General features: G+C 61.3%; 1 protein-coding gene across 1 annotated transcript in view; it reads left to right on the top strand.

Moving 5' to 3' along the window:
- Positions 1-20,668, top strand: part of GRIK1 (glutamate ionotropic receptor kainate type subunit 1) — a 149,091-nt gene that overhangs the window by 65,468 nt on the left and 62,955 nt on the right. Inside the window, 4 exon segments of the mRNA XM_080652503.1 lie at positions 4,119-4,264; positions 4,266-4,287; positions 5,098-5,355; positions 9,277-9,458. Coding sequence (XP_080508629.1) covers positions 4,119-4,264; positions 4,266-4,287; positions 5,098-5,355; positions 9,277-9,458 — 608 coding nt within the window.

Consider the following 20,668-nt stretch of genomic DNA (forward strand, 5'->3'; position numbering starts at 1 on the left):
CTGGAGATCGAGCCTGCAACCCAGGCATGTGCCCTGACCAGAATTGAACCGTGACCTCCTCCTGGTTCATAGGTCAACGCTCAACCACTGAGCCACAACGTCCAGGCAAGACTTCATTCTCTTCTATGGCTGAGTCCTATTCTGTTGTATGTATATGTAAGACATATGTGTGCATTCTTCTAACATGTAGGTGCTTTCGTATCTTGGTTATTGTACACAACACCGCCACGAACATAAGGGCCATATGTCTCTCTGAATTGGTGTGTTTGTTTTCTTTGGGTAAATACCCAGAAGTGAAATTGCCCGATCATAAGGCGGTGCTGTTTTTAATTTCCTAAGGAAACGCCATACGGCTTTCCACAGAGGCTGCACCGGCCTGCCTCCCCACCAGCCCTCATCATTGGTTGATGTGTTGATGGCAGCCATTCTGACAGCGGTGAGGTGGCATCTCACTGTGGTCTTAGTTGGCATTTCCCTGATGATCGGTGATGATGAGGATCTGTTCATCGACCTGTTGGCCATCTGTCCATCTTCTTCGGGAAAAAAATGCCTATGCAAGTCCTCGGCCCACTTTTTCATCGGGTTGGTGTGTGTTTTCAATCTTGAGTTGGGTGGGTTATCTAAATGCTGACCCCTCAGGGGAGCTATGATTTGCAGATGTCTTCTCCCATTCAGGAGGTGGCCTGGTCCTTCTGTTGATGGCTCCCTTGGCTGTGCTAAAGCTCTTTACTGTGATTTAGTCCCTGGGGAAACCGGTTCAAACAGCTGCTGCTAAGACATGTCCAGGAGCCACCGACTCTGTTTTCTTCTGGAAGTTCTATGGCAGGGGGCCTCACACTTTTTAAACAGGGGGCCAGTTCACTGTCCCTCAGACCGTGGGAGGGCCGGACTATAGTTTAAAAAAAAAAAACTATGAACAAACTCCTATGCGCACTGCGGGCCCGGGACGCGTCGGCTGCTAAGCAGGACAGGCAGCGGCACCCGGCGGGCCGGATAAATGTCTTCAGCAGGCCGCATGTGGCCCGCGGGCCGTCGTTTGAGGACCCCTGTCTACGGTTTCAGCTCTATGTTCAAGCCTTAAATGCACTTTGAATTTACTTTTGTGCACGTAGGGAGATCATGGTCCAGTTTCCCAAGCGCCACGTACTGGGGAGACTGTCTTTCCCCCATTGCCTGTTCTTGGCCCCTTTGGCAAACATTCATTTACCGTGTACACGTGGGCTCCGTTCCGGGATCTCTGTGCGTCCCGTTGATCTACGTGTCTGTTTTCATGCCAGTACAGTTCAGCAGTGGCTCCAGTTTTGTGGTCTAGTTTAAAATCGGGGACTGGGATCCCCCAGCTTAGTTCTTTTGCAAGATTGCTTTTGCTGTTGGGGATTTTCCGTGGTTCCTTAGAGGGTCCTTTGCTCTCGTTCTTGGAGAAGTGGCACTGGTGTTTCGTGGAATTGCACTGAGCCTGTGGGTTGTTTGGGGTGATATGGACACTAATGATACGAACCCTCCCTATCCATGAGCATGGTATGTGCTCATTGACTTCTGTCACCTTCAGTTTCTTCCATCAGCCTCAGACAAGGTGGTGCCGGCGTAGGTTTGCAGGTGTGAGTACGCGAATCACAAGAATTTATTCCTGTGTTATTATTATTCATGACTAGAGGCCCGATGCACAAAGATTCATGCAAGAATGGGCCTTCCTTCCCCTGGCTGCCGAGCTGCCTTTCCGCCTTCCCATGCTGCCCAGAGGCCCGGAGCGGCTGGGGTGGTGCGGAACGCCTGCGTCATCTCCCTGGCAACAACGCAAGCGTACCACCCCACCCCCGGCCGCTCGGCACCTGCTTATGCAAATGAACCCGCCATCTTTGTTGGGTTAATTTGCATAGTCACCCCTGATTGGCTGGTGGGCGTCGCGAAGGTACAGTCACTTTGCATCTTACTCTTTTATTAGTGTAGACTAGAGGCCCAGCACACAAAATCGTGTGCAGGTAGGATCCCTAGGCCTAGCCTGGGATCAGGGCCATGTCCCACCCAATCGCCAGTCCCCAGTCCCACCCCACCACCACCCACCCGGGTTCCCCATTCGCCACCCAGTGATCGGAGCCTGCAGGCCGGGGCGGGGGGTGTGGGGGGGAGGGACCGAGAGGTGGTCAATGCACCTCACAGCGACTGGCCGAGCAGTCGTTCCGGTTGCTGCACCGTTATGGTCCCTGGGTTTTATTAATTACTAGAGGCCCGGTGCACAAAATTCCCGCACGGGTAAGGCCCCTAGGCCTGGCCTGTGATCAGGGCCGATCAGGTTCCCCACCTCCCCGCCTCCTCCTTCCCTGGCTCCCTCATCGGCCTACTGCCACTGCTTGTGGCCCGCCATGTTCCACGCCACCCCCCGGTGGTCAGCACGTGTCACAGTGAGCGACCGAACTCCCGGTCTCCCGGGCGAACTCCCGAGGGACACTTTGTATACCAGCCTTTTCTATGTGTACCCGCATCTACAGACAGATGGCATTGCTTCCCGTGGGGGACACCTGCAAACCCACTTTGCCCCCGCCCTGCCTTGTGCAGAGTCCAGAGCGTCGGCCGTTCCCGGCCCGCTGGCCCAGCTCTCGGGCGAGGAAGTGGGTTTCCTTCACATGCGGCCCCGGTGCCTCTAAGCTGCTGGCTTCCTCTTCGCCCCGGCCGGTCGGTGATTCTGGCACACGCCCCTGAGCGACACTCCTCTCTAATGCAGGGCCTCAGCACCCCAGGCTCCCCCCGCCCCTCCCCCGCGGCCCCTCGGTCACGGTGTGCGGAGCTGTGCCGCCGGCCTCGGCTCTTCTCATGAGAGACACTCTGCAGGTGGGTGCCCCTGTGGTGTGTCTGTGGGACAGCCGAGCAGGCACCCCGTGCTGCCATCGCCTGTCCCTCCGGGCGAGGGTGTGTGAAGAGCAGCCTGCGGTTACACGGTTCCGCATTCCATGGGCACCGGTTGACACGCGTGTGGTTTTCCTCAAAGGGAGTCGGGAATATTGGTGCATCGGGCGTGAGCCAGAGGGAGGGCAGTTAGGAGCTCTGCTCCGTGCCCTGCGCCTGCTGACAACCCAGCACGGCGGTTAAGGAGCATTAGCGATGGGCCGCGAGCGCCCCCTCCAACTGCCTGCACCCGCCTCAGCGAGTCGAGCAGACTCGGAGCTGGAATCGGCGGCTCCGTGGCTGCTGTTTCGTGTTTGCCTGTAATGAGCCTCGTGTCGAAGGCAGGAGAGTAGTTCCTGAGTCCTGCTCGGTGGAGGGACGTGTTTCGACGGAGACGGGGTGCTTTGGGAGCAGCAGGACTGAAGGGTCTCCAGAAACCAGACAACAAACAAAAGCAGGCAGTGCTTCAAATGGGCCGCGGGCCCGGGCCCTTGGGAACGTGTCAGCATCAGACCCCGGAATTCTGAGCCACCAGGCCCGGAAGAGATGCTTTCATTCTGAAACCCTCCGTGTTGGGGCTCCCGTGGACCCCTCTGCTCTCTGCATGCCCCCCCCCACCGAATCTAGCAGGTCTGCTGCCTCCGAATGCAAGGAGCTTGGTTCTCAGGAGGCGGCTCGGGCTGTGTTCAGGCGACGGCAGCGAGATTCAGGTGCAAACTGCAGACTCGCTGTCTCCATCGCCCGGCGCACGTTCCACGGGGCCAACCACGTGGCCTACATTTGCCACCCGGCAGGCGCCACCCAGCCCGGCCGAGGACGTGCAGTCGTGAGCACACACCTGGCAGGGGACCCGTGTGCCTGCCCAGCACACGTGGTTGCTCGGCGTGAACATGGGGCTGGGACCGGCCTGAGCACGCCTGCCTTTCTCTTCTGCGTCTTTTGTTTAAATCACATATATTCTTCTCTTTGAAAAACACACAGGGGCCCTAGCCCGTTGGCTCGGCGGAGAGAGCGTCGGCCTGCAGATCGAAGGGTTCCGGGTTCGAGTCCCGATCGGGGCACACGCCGGGGTTGCAGGCTCCATCCCCAGGGTGGGGTGTGCCGGAGGCAGCGGATCCGTGATTCTCTCTCGTCGTGGCTGTCTCTCCCTCTCCCTCTCCCTTCCTCTCCGAAAGCAATAAAAAGGTGTTTTAGAAAGCCCGTGGACACTGGGGCTCACACCCTCCCTCCTCCCGCAGGCGGCGTTTTTGAAGCTGCGGAGAACGAGCCTGCGAACGCCGAGGAGCTGGCCTTCAAGTTCGCCGTCACCAGCGTCAACAGGAACCGCAGCCTGATGCCCAACGCCACCCTCACCTACGACATCCAGAGAACCGCCCTCTTCGACAGGCTTCGAGGCCTCGCAGAGAGGTACCGCGTGCACACGTCTACACACCTCCGGGTGACGGGTCTGCTCGGGTCCCTCCGTGCCGCCGTGGCCAGGGCCGTGCGGAGGGCCCGCGGGGGTCCGGTGGGTGCAGGGGTCACTGTCCCCCGGCCAGCTCGCCCCTCGCACCCCGGCCCGTGAGGAACCGGCTCGGCTGTGAGTGGTCACGTCAGGCTGGCCCTGCCTCTCCGCCCGAAGTGAGACCCCATGGCAGGCCCTCCCCCGAGCGGCGACGCCCAAGACACGTCCCCCCGCCTCAATCTCACGGATTGCAGACCACGGGGCTCCCCAGCACCCCCTGACTCCCCTGTGACCCCCTTTCCACAAGGTCATGGCGACAGGAAGGTGACAAACACTGAGTCACGTTGTGACCCAGCAGCTGGTGTCAGTCAGGTGCCCATCGCCCACAAAAACGGTAAAAATCGGGGGGGAACACGAACAAAGACGGTAAAGTGGAGAACTGGGGGTCAAAGAAGTTCGGGTGCTCTCGCGTGCCCCAGTGTGGAAAGCAGAGCCACACCTCTCTCCTCTCCCTCTCCCTCTCTCCCTCTCCCTCTCCCTCTCTCCCTCTCTCTCTCCATCTCTCTCTCTCCCTCTCCCTCTCCCTCTCCCTCTCTATCTCCCCTCTCCCTCCCTCCCTCTCTCCCTCTCTCTCTCTCCATCTCTCTCTCTCCCCCTCTCTCTCCCTCTCTCTCTCCATCTCTCTCTCTCCCTCTCTCTCTCCCTCTCCCTCTCTCTCTCCCTCCCTCCCTCCCCCCTCTCCCCCCCTCCCTCCCCCCCCCCCCCCCCCGCAGCCTGTGACCAGCTGGCCCTGGGTGTGGCCGCCCTCTTCGGACCCGCGCACAGCCCCTCGGTCAGCGCCGTGCAGTCCGTCTGCCACGCCCTGCAGGTCCCGCACATCCAGACCCGCTGGCAGCACCCCTCGGCAGACGCCCGAGACGCGTTCCACGTCAACCTGCACCCCGACCCGGCGGCCGTCGGCAGGGCCGTGCTGGACCTGGTCCTCCACCACGCCTGGCGGGCCGTGACCCTGGTGTACGAGGACGGCACAGGTAGGCCCCGCCGACGGGCCCCTGGGCCGGGCCCTCCCTAAGCAGGCCCAGGGCGTTTAGACGCCAGAGGAGGCTCTGACCTGGCCACAGGGTGTCCTTGCTCATGTGCCTCCCACCGAGCACCCCTCCCCGTCCCTCCCACCAAACACCCCTCCCCCCTCCCTCCCACCGAGCACCCCCTCCCCGTCCCTCCCTCCCACCGAGCACCCCTCCCCCTCCCTCCCACCGAGCACCCCCCCTCCCTGTCCCTCCCTCCCACCGAGCACCCCTCCCCCCTCCCTCCCACCGAGCACCCCTCCCCGTCCCTCCCACCGAGCACCCCTCCCGTCCCTCCCACCGAGCACCCCTCCCGTCCCTCCCACCGAGCACCCCCCTCCCTGTCCCTCCCTCCCACCGAGCACCCCTCCCCCTCCCTCCCACCGAGCACCCCTCCCCGTCCCTCCCACCAAACACCCCTCCCCCTCCCTCCCACCGAGCACCCCCCTCCCGTCCCTCCCTCCCACCCCCCGAGCACCCCTCCCCCTCCCTCCCACCGAGCACCCCCCTCCCTGTCCCTCCCTCCCACCGAGCACCCCTCCCCCTCCCTCCCACCGAGCACCCCTCCCCGTCCCTCCCACCGAGCACCCCTCCCGTCCCTCCCACCGAGCACCCCTCCCGTCCCTCCCACCGAGCACCCCCCTCCCTGTCCCTCCCTCCCACCGAGCACCCCTCCCCCTCCCTCCCACCGAGCACCCCTCCCCGTCCCTCCCACCAAACACCCCTCCCCCTCCCTCCCACCGAGCACCCCCTCCCCGTCCCTCCCTCCCACCGAGCACACCCTCCCCCTCCCTCCCACCGAGCACCCCCCTCCCTGTCCCTCCCTCCCACCGAGCACCCCTCCCCCTCCCTCCCACCGAGCACCCCTCCCCGTCCCTCCCACCGAGCACACCCTCCCGTCCCTCCCACCGAGCACCCCCCTCCCTGTCCCTCCCTCCCACCGAGCACCCCTCCCGTCCCTCCCACCGAGCACCCCCCTCCCTGTCCCTCCCTCCCACCGAGCACCCCTCCCCGTCCCTCCCACCGAGCACCCCTCCCGTCCCTCCCACCGAGCACCCCCCTCCCTGTCCCTCCCTCCCACCGAGCACAACCCTCCCGTCCCTCCCACCGAGCACCCCCCTCCCTGTCCCTCCCTCCCACCGAGCACCCCCTCCCGTCCCCTCCCACCGAGCACCCCCCTCCCTGTCCACTCCCTCCCACCCGAGCACCCCTCCCCGTCCCTCCCTCCCACCGAGCACCCCTCCCCCGTCCCTCCCTCCCACCGAGCACCCCTCCCCGTCCCTCCCTCCCACCGAGCACCCCCCTCCCCGTCCCTCCCTCCCACCGAGCACCCCTCCCCGTCCCTCCTCCCACCGAGCACCCCTCCCCGTCCCTCCCACCGAGCACCCCTCCCCCTCCCTCCCACCGAGCACCCCTCCCCCTCCCTCCCACCCAGCACCCCCCTCCCCAACCCTCCCTCCTACCGAGCACCCCTCCCCATCCCACCCACCCAGCACCCCCCCTCCCCAACCCTCCCTCCTACCGAGCACACCCTCCCCATCCCACCCACCCAGCACCCCCCTCCCCGTCCCTCCCTCCCACCAAACACCCCTCCCCGTCCCTCCCTCCCACCAAACACCCCTCCCCGTCCCTCCCTCCCACCGAGCACCCCTCCCCCTCCCTCCCTCCCACCGAGCACCCCTCCCCCTCCCTCCCTCCCACCGAGCACCCCCTCCCCCTCCCTCCCACCGAGCACCCCTCCCCCTCCCTCCCTCCACCGAGCACCCCCTCACCCTCCCTCCCACCGAGCACCCCTCCCCGTCCCTCCCACCGAGCACCCCCTCACCCTCCCTCCCACCGAGCACCCCTCCCCTCCCCATCCCTCCCACCGAGCACCCCTCACCCTCCCTCCCACCGAGCACCCCTCACCCTCCCTCCCACCGAGCACCCCTCCCTGTCCCTTCTACCAAGCACCCCCTCCCCATCCCTCCCTCCCACCGAGCACCCCCCTCCCCCCTCCCTCCCACCGAGCACCCCCTCACCCCATCTCTCCCACCGAGCACCCCCTCCCCCTCCCTCCCACCGAGCACCTCTCCCCATCTCTCCCACCGAGCACCCCTCCCCGTCCCTCCCACCGAGCACCCCCCTCCCCACCTCTCCCACCGAGCACCCCTCCCCATCTCTCCCACCGAGCACCCCTCACCCTCCCTCCCACCGAGCACCCCTCCCTGTCCCTTCTACCAAGCACCCCCTCCCCATCCCCTCCCACCGAGCACCCCTCCCCATCTCTCCCACCGAGCCACCCCTCACCCTCCCTCCCACCGAGCACCCCTCCCTGTCCCTCCCACCGAGCACCCCCTCCCCACCTCTCCCACCGAGCACCCCTCACCCTCCCTCCCACCGAGCACCCCCTCCCCCACCTCTCCCACCGAGCACCCCTCACCCTCCCTCCACCGAGCACCCCCCTCCCCCTCCCCTCCCACCGAGCACCCCCCCTCCCCATCTCTCCCACCGAGCACCCCTCCCTGTCCCTCCCACCGAGCACCCCCCTCCCCCTCCCTCCCACCGAGCACACCCTCCCCATCTCTCCCACCGAGCACCCCCTCACCCTCCCTCCACCGAGCACCCCTCCCCTCCCCATCCCTCCCACCGAGCACCCCCTCCCCCTCCCTCCCACCGAGCACCCCCTCCCCCTCCCTCCCACCGAGCACCCCCTCACCCTCCCTCCCACCGAGCACCCCTCCCCTCCCCATCCCTCCCACCGAGCACCCCTCACCCTCCCTCCCACCGAGCACCCCCTCACCCTCCCTCCCACCGAGCACCCCTCCCTGTCCCTTCTACCAAGCACCCCCTCCCCATCCCTCCCTCCCACCGAGCACCCCTCACCCTCCCTCCCACCGAGCACCCCCTCACCCTCCCTCCCACCGAGCACCCCTCCCTGTCCCTTCTACCAAGCACCCCCTCCCCATCCCTCCCTCCCACCGAGCACCCCCCTCCCCCTCCCTCCCCACCGAGCACCCCCTCCCCATCTCTCCCACCGAGCACACCCCCTCCCTGTCCCTCCCACCGAGCACCCCCTCCCCCTCCCTCCCACCGAGCACCCCTCCCCATCTCTCCCACCGAGCACCCCCTCCCCCTCCCTTCCCACCGAGCACCCCCTCACCCTCCCTCCCACCGAGCACCCCTCCCCTCCCCATCCCTCCCACCGAGCACCCCCTCACCCTCCCTCCCACCGAGCACCCCTCACCCCTCCCTCCCACCGAGCACCCCTCCCTGTCCCTTCTACCAAGCACCCCCTCCCCATCCCTCCCTCCCACCGAGCACCCCCCTCCCCCTCCCTCCCACCGAGCACCCCTCCCCATCTCTCCCACCGAGCACCCCTCCCTGTCCCTCCCACCGAGCACCCCCTCCCCCTCCCTCCCACCGAGCACCCCTCCCCATCTCTCCCACCGAGCACCCCCTCCCCGACCCTCCCTCCCACCGAGCACCCTCCTCCCCATCTCTCCCACCGAGCACCCCTTACCCTCCCTTCCACCGAGCACCCCCCCTCACCCTCCCTTCCACAGAGCACCCCACTCCCCGTCCCTCCCACCACGCCCCGCCCCCACACCCTGCCCCCACGCCGTCAAAGCTGGTGCCAAGCCCAGCATCCCGCCCCTTCTCAGGCCCCCGAGTGGCCGGAGGGAGGAGCCCGGGCTCCCAATGCCGACCGGAACGGGAATCCACAGCTCACGCCCGGCCCTCACCGTGTCCTCCCCCTCACGCAGCCCCCACACGTGGCCACGCAGGTACCCGCCACGGGCAGGTCACACAGCGAGCCGTCAGCCGTGTCACCTGGCTGGGGCTCTGGCCGCCAGGGGCGGTGTGCGCGTGGCCGCAGTGAAGGACTGTCCTCCGTCCCTGCAGGTCTGATCCGCCTGCAGGAGCTCATCCAGGCCCCCTCCAGACACCACCTCCAGCTCCGGGTCCGGCAGCTGCTCCCCGGGGCCCGGGACGCCAAGCCGCTGCTCCAGGAGATGAAGCTCGCCCGCGAGTCCCATGTGGTCTTCGACTGCTCCCTGGAGACGGCCGCCCGGGTCCTGAAGCAGGTGAGGGGGGCGGGGGGGGGGGGGAGCGGGGGCGGGGGGGAGACACGCGTTTCTCTCTCCCAGGATCGCATCCGGCCTCCCAACGCCGTCTGAGCGCCGGCCGCCCCGAGGCTGGAGGTTGCCCTTCAGACCCTTTAGGGAGCCAGGGCCCGGGTGCCCCGTCGAAGCCCCTGCCGCTGCGGATGGTGCTGGGTGCACGTGGGGCGCAGGCAGATCGAGGGCGGAGACGGAGACAGGGCCCTTGCGAGGCGGGCGGTTAAGCATCTTGCTCTCGTTTTCCTTTTTAATCCTCACCTGAGGGTGTTTCCCATCGATTTTAGAGGGAGTGGGAGCGAGAGGGAGAGACAGAGAAACACCAACCACCCTGAGAGAAACACACCGGTGGGCTGCCTCCTGCACACGCCCCAACCGGGGCCCAGGCCGGGGAGGAGCCTGCACCCGAGGTGCGTGCCCTGGACCGGAATCGAACCCGGGACCCTTGAGTCCACAGGCCGACGCTCTACCCGCTGAGCCACGTCGGCCGGGCGAGCATCTCTGTTTTCACATCCGCTGAAAAGACTGAGCCAGGTCCCCCGAGCGCAGCGCCTGCCTCGTCCTGAACACGCCTTCCTGATGGAGGCCTTCTGTCCAACACGCAGTCCTCCCAGCGGAGGGACAGAGGGACAGGGGGACGGGGGGACAGGGGGGCAGGGGGCAGGGGGGCAGAGGGACAGGGGGACAGGGGGACAGAGGGATGGGGGACAGGAGACAGGCAGGAGGACAGGGGGACGGTGGGGACAGGGGGACAGGGGGGACAGAGGGATGGGGGACAGGGGACAGGGGGGCAGGAGGACAGGGGGACAGGGGACAGGGGGCAGGAGGGCAGGGGGACAGGGGACAGGGGGGCAGGGGGACAGGGTACAGGGGGGGCAGGGGGACAGAGGGATGGGGGACAGGGGACAGGGGGGCAGGAGGGCAGGGGGACAGGGGACAGAGGGACAGGGGAACAGGGGGGACAGGGGGACAGTCACGGCACCATGACCCCTCCCTCCTAACTTGTCGCAGACATGGAGCTGCCTGGCACTCCCTCTGAGGACGCGGGGGTTCTGGGTAACGTGAAGTCTCGGTCAATGAGAGGGGGGGGAGGGGGGAGGATGGCACCCATAGCGGGTGGGCGTCCTGGCACTGCAGGACAGGCAGGGCCTGAGCTTGAGAAACGAAGATTCAGGATCAACCAGAAGACAAAGTGCCACTCGTTCTCCCCCGGGGGCAGGGGGGGGTGGACTTGCCCCCGGGGCCCCTCGGGCAACATCTGGAGACGTGTTTTATCTCCCACTGGGGTTGGGGGTCGGGCCGTCCGCTGGCATCTGGGAGTTAGAGGCCAGGACGCTGTCAACACAGTGTGTGGCCTCTGCGGCCGCCCCGAGGGGGAGCCTGTGTGGAGCCCACGGGGGAGGGGGCCGCCCGCCTCTGACTGATGCTCGGACAAGAGCAGGCCCGGGCGGTGGGGGCGGGAGAAGCAGCCTGGCCACACGTATGTGGCCGCAGGGGGTGTCTCCTGTAAGTGTCACTGGCATCAGGCAACTTCCTTCTCTGACATGACACGGGCCGGGCCTGCCAGGCTCCTGTGCTTAGAACATGGTCCTGATAGGCCCAGGGCGGGCTCTGTGCCCGTCAGGGCGCACCCAGGAGTCCACCAGCGAGGGAAGCATGAGCCAGCGGGCAACAAATCGGTGTTTCTCTCTCCTCCTCCTCCTCCCCTCCCCTCCTCCTCCTCCTCCTCCTCCTCTCCACTCCCCCCTCTCCTCTCTCTCTCTCTTCTCTCTCTCTCCCTCCTCCTCCTCCTCCACTTCCCCCCCTCCTCTCTCTCTCTTCTCTCTCTCTACCCTCCTCCTCCTCCTCCTCCACTTCCCCCTCCTCTCTCTCTTCTCTCTCTCTACTACCTCCTCCTCCTCCTCCTCCACTTCCCCCTCCTCTCTTCTCTCTCTCTCTCTCCCCTCCTCCTCCTCCTCCTCCTCCTCCTCCTCCTCCTCCTCCACTTCCCCCCTCCTCTCTTCTCTCTCCTCCTCCTTGTCTCTCTTAAATTGCTTTTTAAAAAGAATGTTAAATGGCGAACTCTGGTGCTGCACCTCCTGGTTTAAGGCGGGTGTGGGTGCGGGTGTGGGTGCGGGTGCGGGTGTGTGGGTGTGGGTGCGGGTGCGGGTGCGGGTGTGGGTGTGGGTTCGGGTGTGGGTGTGGTGGACTGACGGTCGCTGCCCTGTGGCCACCAGGCGGGCTCGAGGGGGCCCCACTGGACCCCCGCCCCCAGGAACGGTTGTTGCTCGGAAGACCCGGAAGTCGTTCCTGTAGGAACCAGGGTGAGCCCCGCCCACAGGTGTGCCAGCGCCTCCGGGGAGGACGGGGGGGGGGGGTGGGGGGAGGGGGGGGGGAGGGGGGGGGACCCGGAGCAGACGTCAGGGTCTGATCCCAGCCGCACCCAACCAGCTGCTCCCCGAGAAAGGAGGGAAGAGAAGGCGACGTATGTCCTTCCCAAGTGCCCCGCCGGTGCCAGGACCTGAGGGCTCCTGGGGTTCCCGACCTCCGACCTCACCAGTGACCTGAGGGCTCCTGGGGTTCCCGACCTCCGACCTCACCCAGCGACCGGAGGGCTCCTGGGGTCCCTGACCTCCGACCCTCACCAGCGACCGGAGGGCTCCTGGGGTCCCCTGTCGCAGCCCCGACCTTACAGTCCCCTGTAGTGACCGTGGTCTCCTCACAGGGAGCTGGGGAGCTGGGGTGGGACAGGCAGGAGCCCACACAGGTCCTCTGAGCAGCCAGCTGTCCTGTGGCTCTGCCCCAGCCCCCCCCCCTCCCCCCGGTCCCAGCGCCCGGTCCCCGGCCTGGGAGGCCCCGCCCCCGGAGCTGGCTTTCTCTCCGCGCTCTTTCTCCCCCCGCCACCTTCGCCCCGTCTGACCCCTCCTTAAGGACCCTCGGGGAAAAAGCCTCGCGTGCACTTTAGGGAGATGTCTGACGTTTGTCCAGGAGGGAGAGTGGGGGGGCTGCGTCGCTCGTGGGGGTGCTGAGCACCCGGCGAGGCAATTACTTCCATTCAGAGGGAACAAGGGCTGTGTGATGAGAATCCGCCAAGTTATTTCCCAAAAACTAGTCAGAAATTCAAATGTCAAGGCTGGATTAGCTACAGAGACGTGGGGCCCAAGTGCCTCGTCAGCCTCTGCGATTTGAGGGTGGATCCCACCCCCCCCACCCAGCCTGGGGTCCCCGGCCCTCCCTGCCCACCCGCCCTGCACCTGGCCTGCTCCCTCTTCTCACCCGCCCTCAGGTCTGACTCCCGAGTCCCCCCCAGCCCCCTGCCCATGCCCCCACTGCCCCTCGCTGGCTCCTACAGCGCCATCCCCCCCCCCACACACACCCCCCAAGGCCAAGGCAAGCCTAGGAAACCCACCTGTGGGGTGACTAGCAGCACCCGCCCCCTTCAATCCCACAATAGGCCTGGATGTAACTGGTATCACCCTTAATTTTGCAAATGAAACGTGAAGCTCGGAGTTATAATAACTTCACCCGCCATGGGCATGGACGGAGCCTGCTCTTTTTATATTTAATGTGTATTTTTTTTATTGATTTCAGAGAGAAAGGGAGAGGGAGAGAGCGGGAGAGAGAAGGAGCGTCATGGATCAGCTGCCTCCCGCACACTCCCCACTGGGGATCAAGCCTGTAACCCGGGCATGTGCCCTTGAGCAGAACCGAACCCGGGACCCTTCAGTCCGCAGTCCGACGCTCTCTCCGCTGAGCCACCCCGGCCAGGGCGGACGGAGCCCGCTCTCAGTGCCAGCACAGCCTGACCCGGCCTCCCTCCGGCAGCAGCTCGGCTGGCCCCAGGGCGCCCACCTTCTCCCCACCTCCCGCCTCTCCGCTGCCGTCTCCAGCGCCTGGAACATTCTTGCCGGTGGATGTTCCGCTCCCATCGCTCTTCCTCGTCTCTCCCGCGCTCTCAGAGTCCATGAGAAACATCCTCGGTGAGGGTTAAAAACAAACAAAGCTGAGAGACAATGATGCTTAACGCCTGGCCTCCCGCCGTGGGACGTGCGTGGCGGGCGCCGTGGAAGGATCACACAGCCGCGTGCGTGGATTCTGTCCTCGCCTGAGCTGTGCCTCGCGGCTGTGGGTGGGGCGAGCGGAGGCGAAGGGGGGGTCTCCTGTCCTGTTACCCCCCCTCCGTCCTCCAGCCTCGGACGGGGACACGGGGGACCCCGAGCCCGTGTTCGGACCCTGCACCAACAAGGCGCGTTGTTTCTGATCACCAGTCAGATGGGCCAGACCTGTGGCAGCCTCTGCACCAGCACCTGCGACCCTGGCCGTGCGGTTAACGGTTAACGCGCCGCCGTTTTCCTGTGAGGAGGACACTGGGTTCGAGCGACGGGCAGAGCGCAGAGCGATTTCCCAACTCCCCCACGGCCCCAAGGCCAGCAGGTGGCTGGTCTGGGATTGAAACTCGCCTCGGGGTTTAGGGTAATGGAAGACACCCCCCCCCATCCTGCTACTGCTCTGTACCCCAAGACGTCCGCTCAGCACTGGAGCCTGGGCCGTGTCTCGGCTGACCTTCACACCCCTCCCGTCCCGGACGCTCCACTTCTCCCATCATGTCTCGTCCATCAGCCCCAAGAAATGCCGGCTGACAGTCCCACGGCCTCGGAGAGGGTGTGGGGGGCACAGAAGTTCGTTCTTCCGCTCCACACGTTCCTGTGGCACCCGATCGATGGCGATAAAGACTCGATAAGGGAAAGCAGCAGCACAGCCAACCCAAACCTCACCCTCCGCCCCCCCACCCCCACCCCAAGGCCACGGAGACCGGAAAGGGCGTCGCTGGCACCTCCCCAGCGTCTGCCGTTGGTTGGAGACCATGAAGTGGATTTCCGAAGCCCTAAGGAAGAGCGACTAGGCAGGGGTCCTCCAACGACGGCCCGCGGGCCACCTGCGGCCCGCCGAGGACATGGATCCGGCCCGCCGGGGGCCGCTGCCTGTCCTGCTTAGCAGCCGACGCGCCCCGGGCCCGCAGTGCGCATAGGAATCTGTTCATCGTTTTGTTTTTTTTTTAAACGATAGTCCGGCCCTCCCACGGTCTGAGGGACAGGGAACTGGCCCCCCCGTTTAAAAAGTGTGAGGACCCCTGGACTAGAGTCTCAGGCGGAAAGTTGGGAGAGCCGGTCGGAAACGCGGCGTTCTCCTCGAGAGAATACACTAGTTACCGTTACGTTTTCTGCGTCCCACACGCCGCGCATTTGCCTGGACTGATGTTTTTCATCCTCTCAAAACAGCCCAGGTTTCAGACGAGAGGCATGAGGATCCAGGTCCCACCATCCGTTTCAAACCAGAACCCCACGTGCCCCGGCCTGAGCTGTCAGCACCCCCTGAATGAGCTGCCCCGAGCCGTCCCCTCCTCTGGAAAAGGGCTGTGGGTTCTAATCTCGCCGAGATCCCTGCATCTCTGAGTTTCCACGCTCACAGCGGTCAAGAACCCCGGACCCCGGTCCAGACATAAAGGACTCACACAGCCCTGCCCGGTGTGGCTCAGTGGATAGAGCACCGGCCCGCGGACTGAAGGGTCCCGGGCTCGATTCTGGCCAAGGGCACGGACCTTGGTTGCGGGCTCCTCCCGGGATGCTGATCGGGGCACGTGCAGGAAATAACTAAATCGATGTGTTTCTCTCACGTCGCTCTTTCTCTCTCGCGTTCCCTCTCTCTAAAAATCAGCAGGAAAATATCCTCGGGTGAGGATTGAAAAAAAAAAAAAAAAATCTCTCGCTGCCTCATACTTAGCAGACTCTCAGACAAACGGGGAGGTGAGGAAGCAGTTCATTCTTTTTTTGCAAACTCCCAGGACCCTCTGGTAGTAGCCTTTGAGGCGGTTAACTGATTATGAGCTCATTACTTTGGGTAAATTCTGACAAGGTAATAATGATGAATCCCTACTTCCATTGCTGGGGGATAATCTGCAGCATATTGTAGGCACATTCTCCTCGTAATTAGATTTCTCTCCGGCTGATGTTAACATGGATTCACATTTCCTGAGCACCGAGGTTGGTTCGAGGAGTGGTTCATAGATATGAGTATGTTCTTAAATATACACGAGGATTTATGGGCCTCTAGGGGTAACCAACAATGTGCTGAAGGGGGTCACATTTGCCCGTATTTTTAGTGTATGGAATGCCCATCTGAGGAGCCTCAAAAATCTCCGAATTGTAGGTTTGCTCCCATCCCAGTTGGTAATAATAACCATACGCACGCCTCAGAAATGCTCTAGCACCAAACGCCAGCTGCATCAAAAGTTACCTGGAGCCCTAGCTGGTGTGGCTCAATGGATAGAGCGTCAGCCTGCGGACTGAAGGGTCCCGGGTTCGATTCCGGCCAAGGGCACATGCCCGGGTTGTGGGCTCAACCCCCAGTAGGGGGCGTGCAGGAGGCAGCCGATCCATGATTCTCTCTCCTCATGGATGTTTCTCTCTCTCTCCCTCTCCTTTCCTCTCTAAAATCAATAAAATATATGTAAAAAAAAAAAAAAAAGTTACCTGGAATCCTACATAATAAAAGCCTAATATGCAAATCGACCACTGGTGGAACAACCCATCGCTATGACGCGCACTGACCACCAGGGGGCAGATGCTCAATGCAGGAGCTGCCCCAGCCTGCAGGCCCCAGGCCAGCCAAGGCGGATGCCAGCGGGTGGCCCCCGATCGCTCCCCCACCCCCACCCCCCGGTCTCCCCACAGATCAGCCCTGATCGCCAGCCAGGCCTGGGGACCCTACCCCTGCACGAATTTCATGCATCGGGCCTCTAATAGGTGATAAAGAGAAACTAGTCTTTTTCTTGTTTTTTTGTTTGTTTGTTAATCCTCACCAGAGGATATTTTTCCATTGATTTGTGTGGTTTTTTTTTTTTTTTTTTTTTTTTTTTTTTGAGAGAGAGTGGAAGGGAGGGGGAGAGGCACAGAGAGAAACGGATGTAAGAGAGACACATCGATTGGTCGCCTCTGTTAGTGAGAGCCGTGGAGGGGAATACGCATCAATACAGGTAGTATTGGCAGCCACGTTATTCCACACAGAGGGTGTGTGATGTGCTGGGTGCCATTAAAACGGTTTGAATAGGCCCTGGCTGGTGTGGCTCCGTGGATAGAGTGTCGGCCTGAGGACCAAAGGGTCCCGGGGTCGATTCCGGTCCAGGGCACGCACCTCGGTTGCAGGCTCCTCCCCAGTCAGGGCCCTGGTTGGGGCTCGTGCAGGAGGCAACCCATCGATGTGTTTCTCTCACATCCATGTTTCTCTCTGTCTTTCCCCCTCTCCCTCCCACTCTCTCTAAAATCAATGGGAACATATCCTCGGGTGAGGATTGAAAAAAAAAAAAGGTCTGAATGGAGCCAGGGCTGCTAGCCGAGAGCACTGCCCTGAACGTGTGCGGGTCCCGGCTCAGCGCCCCCATCAGGCCACAGACAAGCATAGCATGGAAGCTCGGAGCGGCTGTGTCTCCGAGGAGACACGCCGTGTCCTGATTACGCTTCTATTTGAAGAACGGACACTTATCCTGAGAGGACACCTCCTTACTCCCTTAGCAACCTCCAGCTGAAACACCCACCTGTGCGCCTGCAGCGCCTCCCTCTGTAAGTGCTCTGCTCCCAGAGGACAGGCCACCAACAGACGCTCTCTCAGCCCGGCCGGCGTGGCTCAGGGGTTGAGCATCCACTCCGGTCAGGGCACAAGCCTGGGTTTCTGCCTCAGTCCCCAGGGGGCCGTGCAGGAGGCAGCCAGCCATGATTCTCTCTCATTGCTGATGTTTCTATCTCTCTCCTTCTCCCTTCCTCTCTGAAGTCAATAAAAATATGCACTGAGTGGCCAGATGATGGTGATCTCTGAACGCATAATAACCTGGTCACTCAGTATATATATTAGAATTCATGCATGGGTGGGGTCCGGCCAGCCTGTCCAGGGGCTGGGGACATGGGCGGTTGGCTGGCCTGCCTGCCTGCTGGTCGAACTCCTGGTCGAGGGGACAATTTGCATATTAGCCTTTTATTATATAGAATATACACTGAGTGGCCAGATTATTATGATCTCTGAACGCATAATAATCTGGCCACTCAGTGTGTGTGTGTGTGTGTGTGTGTGTGTGTATATATATATATATATATATATATATATATATATATATATATATATTAGAGGCCTGGTGCATGAATTCATGCATGGGTGGGGTCCGGCCAGGAGGAGGGGACATGGGCAGTTGGCTGGCCTGCCTGTTGGTCGAACTCCTGGTCGAGGGGACAATTTGCATATTAGCCTTTTATTATATAGAATATACACTGAGTGGCCAGATTATTATGTGTTCGGAGATCATCATCATCTGGCCACTCAATGTATATATTTTTTTAATATATTTTATTGATATTTTACAGAGAGGAAGGGAGAGGGATAGAGAGTTAGAAACATCGATGAGAGAGAAACATCGATCAGCTGCCTCCTGCACACCTCCTACTGGGGATGTGCCCGCAACCAAGGTACGTGCCCTTGACCGGAATCAAACCTGGGACCCTTCAGTCTGCAGGCCGACGCTCTATCCACTGAGCCAAACCGGTTTCGGCTCAGTGTATATTTTTTAAAAAGCAGTAGACCTATTAGTTGCTTATTCATGCATCTTCATAGCTCTTTCTTAACATTGAATAAGGGGCATGTCAAAGGAATATTTGCCTCCAGGTATGACACTAAAATACTCATAAAAATAATAAGTTGAATGGTTGCTTAAAAAACAACAAAAAAAAAGCATGTCACGTTTTATTCACCTGTGACACCACCTGGCTCCGCGTCACTGCGGGGAATCGGTCTGTCTACGTTTGCTGTTTCTTCCTGTCTGGTCCTGGGAGGCCGTGCGCTGCTGGAAATGCGTCCGCATCCCCCCGGCTGGCCCCTCGGCTGGGATGTCGCCATGGACCGTATTCCTCAACGATCCTGCGTGTTTCTCTGGCGTCGGCCGTAACCGCTTTCACTTATGACTTCATTCCCTTGAGCTCTTTCTTTCTTGAAGAGCTGGCCTGAAGGGTTTATCCGTTCTGTTTATCTTTTCAGAGAGCGAGCCCCCGGTGCCATTACCTTTTCCGCTGGAGTGTTCTTTCCTCTCTGCCGCGTTTACAGCCTCGCTGATCTTTGTGAGTCCTCCCTGCTGTTTGTTCTTCTCTTTCTGGTTCCTTTAGGTGGCAAGGTGGACTGTTCATTTGAGACTTGTATTGTTTCTCGGATCCGTGTAGCCACGAGCTTCCTCTTTAGAACCCATTTCGTTGCATCCCACCCATGTGGGGAAGTTGTGTTTTTCATTATTTGTCTCAAGGACATTTTTTTTCTTTCCTGTTTGATTTCCTGTCTGACCTGTGGGTGGCTTCCTCGCGTGGTGTTGGTCTCCACGTGTGTGTGTGTGTGTGTCTTTCCGTTTTCTTCCGGCTGTTGGTTTCTAATTTCATGCCACTGTGGACAGACAGGACGCTTGAGAGCAGCTCAGTCTCCTTGAATGTATCGAGGTTCGTGCGCCTGAAATAGAACGTTATCCAGTGTTTGAATGAAATGTTCTCTACGTGTCTCATCTGACGCTTAAAGCCATGATCTTATTATTCGTTTTCTGTCTGGATGAGGTATCCGTTGACGTGAGCGGATGGCTGTGACCCCTCCTGTTACCGGATGACTGTCGATGTCTGCATTTGCGTCTATTAATAATTACTTCTTACATTGGGGTGCCCGTATATTGGGTGCGTAGATATTTACGATGGGGCTGACCCAGGGGTGGGCAAACTTTTTGACTCGAGGGCCACCATGGGTTCTTAAACTGGACCGGAGGGCCGGAACAAAAGCATGGATGGAGTGTTTGTGTGAACGAATATAAATTCAAAGTAAAGGAGCGGAGGGGAGAGCAAGAGAACAGGATAGAACAGCCAGATCCGGCCCGCGGGCCGTAGTTTGCCCATGGCTGGCCCTTTATCCTTATGGAATGCCTTTGTTGTATGGTTTTGTTTTTTTTTTTGCATTCTTTGTTTTAAAGTCTATTTTGTCTGATATGAGGATTGCAACGCCAGCTTCCTCTTCATTTCGATCGGCGCGCAACATCCTTGTCTGTCCCTTCCCTCTCCGCCTGCGTGCGTCCTTAGATTTGAGTGTCTTACAAGAAGCACTCGGACGCATCTTATTCCTTAATCCTCTCATCCACCCCTTGTCCTTTTATTGGAGCTTTTTTTTTTAATATATTTTATTGATATTTTACAGAGAGGAAGGGAGAGGAATAGAGAGTTAGAAACATCGATAAGAGAGAAACATCCATCAGCTGCCTCTTGCACACCCCCTACTGGGGATGTGCCCGCAACCAAGGTACATGCCCTTGACCGGAATCGAACCCGGGACCCTTCAGTCCACAGGCCGACCCTCTATCCACTGAGCCACACCGGTCAGGGCTATTGGAGCATTTAATCCCTTTGTATTTAACGTGATTCCTGCGATGCATGTGCTGATTGACGTTTTGCTCGTTGTTTTTGTGGCTTTTCTCTATGTCTCTCCTCCACCGACCGCCTCTGCCGTTGGCGGCTTTCGCTCCAGGTGTTGCTGGGTTCCTTTCTCTCCCTTCTCCGTGTCTTCCGCGGGGCTCTGGTTTGTGGCTCCCACGGGTTCACGTCTCGCACTCCGTGCCTCCGGCAGCCCAGGTGAGGCCGATAGGCACGCACGTCCGCCTCCGTTCCGCCAGGACTGCGCCTTCACTCCCCCCCACGCGTTTAGTTTGTGGTGTCGTATTTTAGATCTTCTTGTTTTGTGTATCACTATGACAATATCAACTTGTTGTTGTTGTTGATCCTCACCCACGGATATTTTCCCATTGATTTTTAAGGGGAGTGGGAGAGAGAGGGAGAGACAGAGAGAAACACTGATGTGAGAGAAACACATCGATGGGTCGCCTCCTGCACGCGCCCTGACCAGGGCCCAGGCCGGGGAGGAGCCTGCCACCAGGGTACATGCCCTTGACCGGAATCGAACCCGGGACCCTTTGGTCCGCAGGCTCTATCCCCTGAGCCACACCAGCCAGGGCCACCATAATGATTTTTTTCAGAAAATCCTAGGCCCTCCATTGGTGATGAAACGCCTCCAACATGAAGTTTAGGGAGAAACGCCAGCCCTGGTGTAGAGCCGAAAGCTCGGCTGCCCTTGTGTCTCGCTTT

This window comes from Plecotus auritus, assembly GCF_963455305.1.
Source record: "Plecotus auritus genome assembly, chromosome: 2".
NCBI lineage: Eukaryota > Metazoa > Chordata > Mammalia > Chiroptera > Vespertilionidae > Plecotus > Plecotus auritus.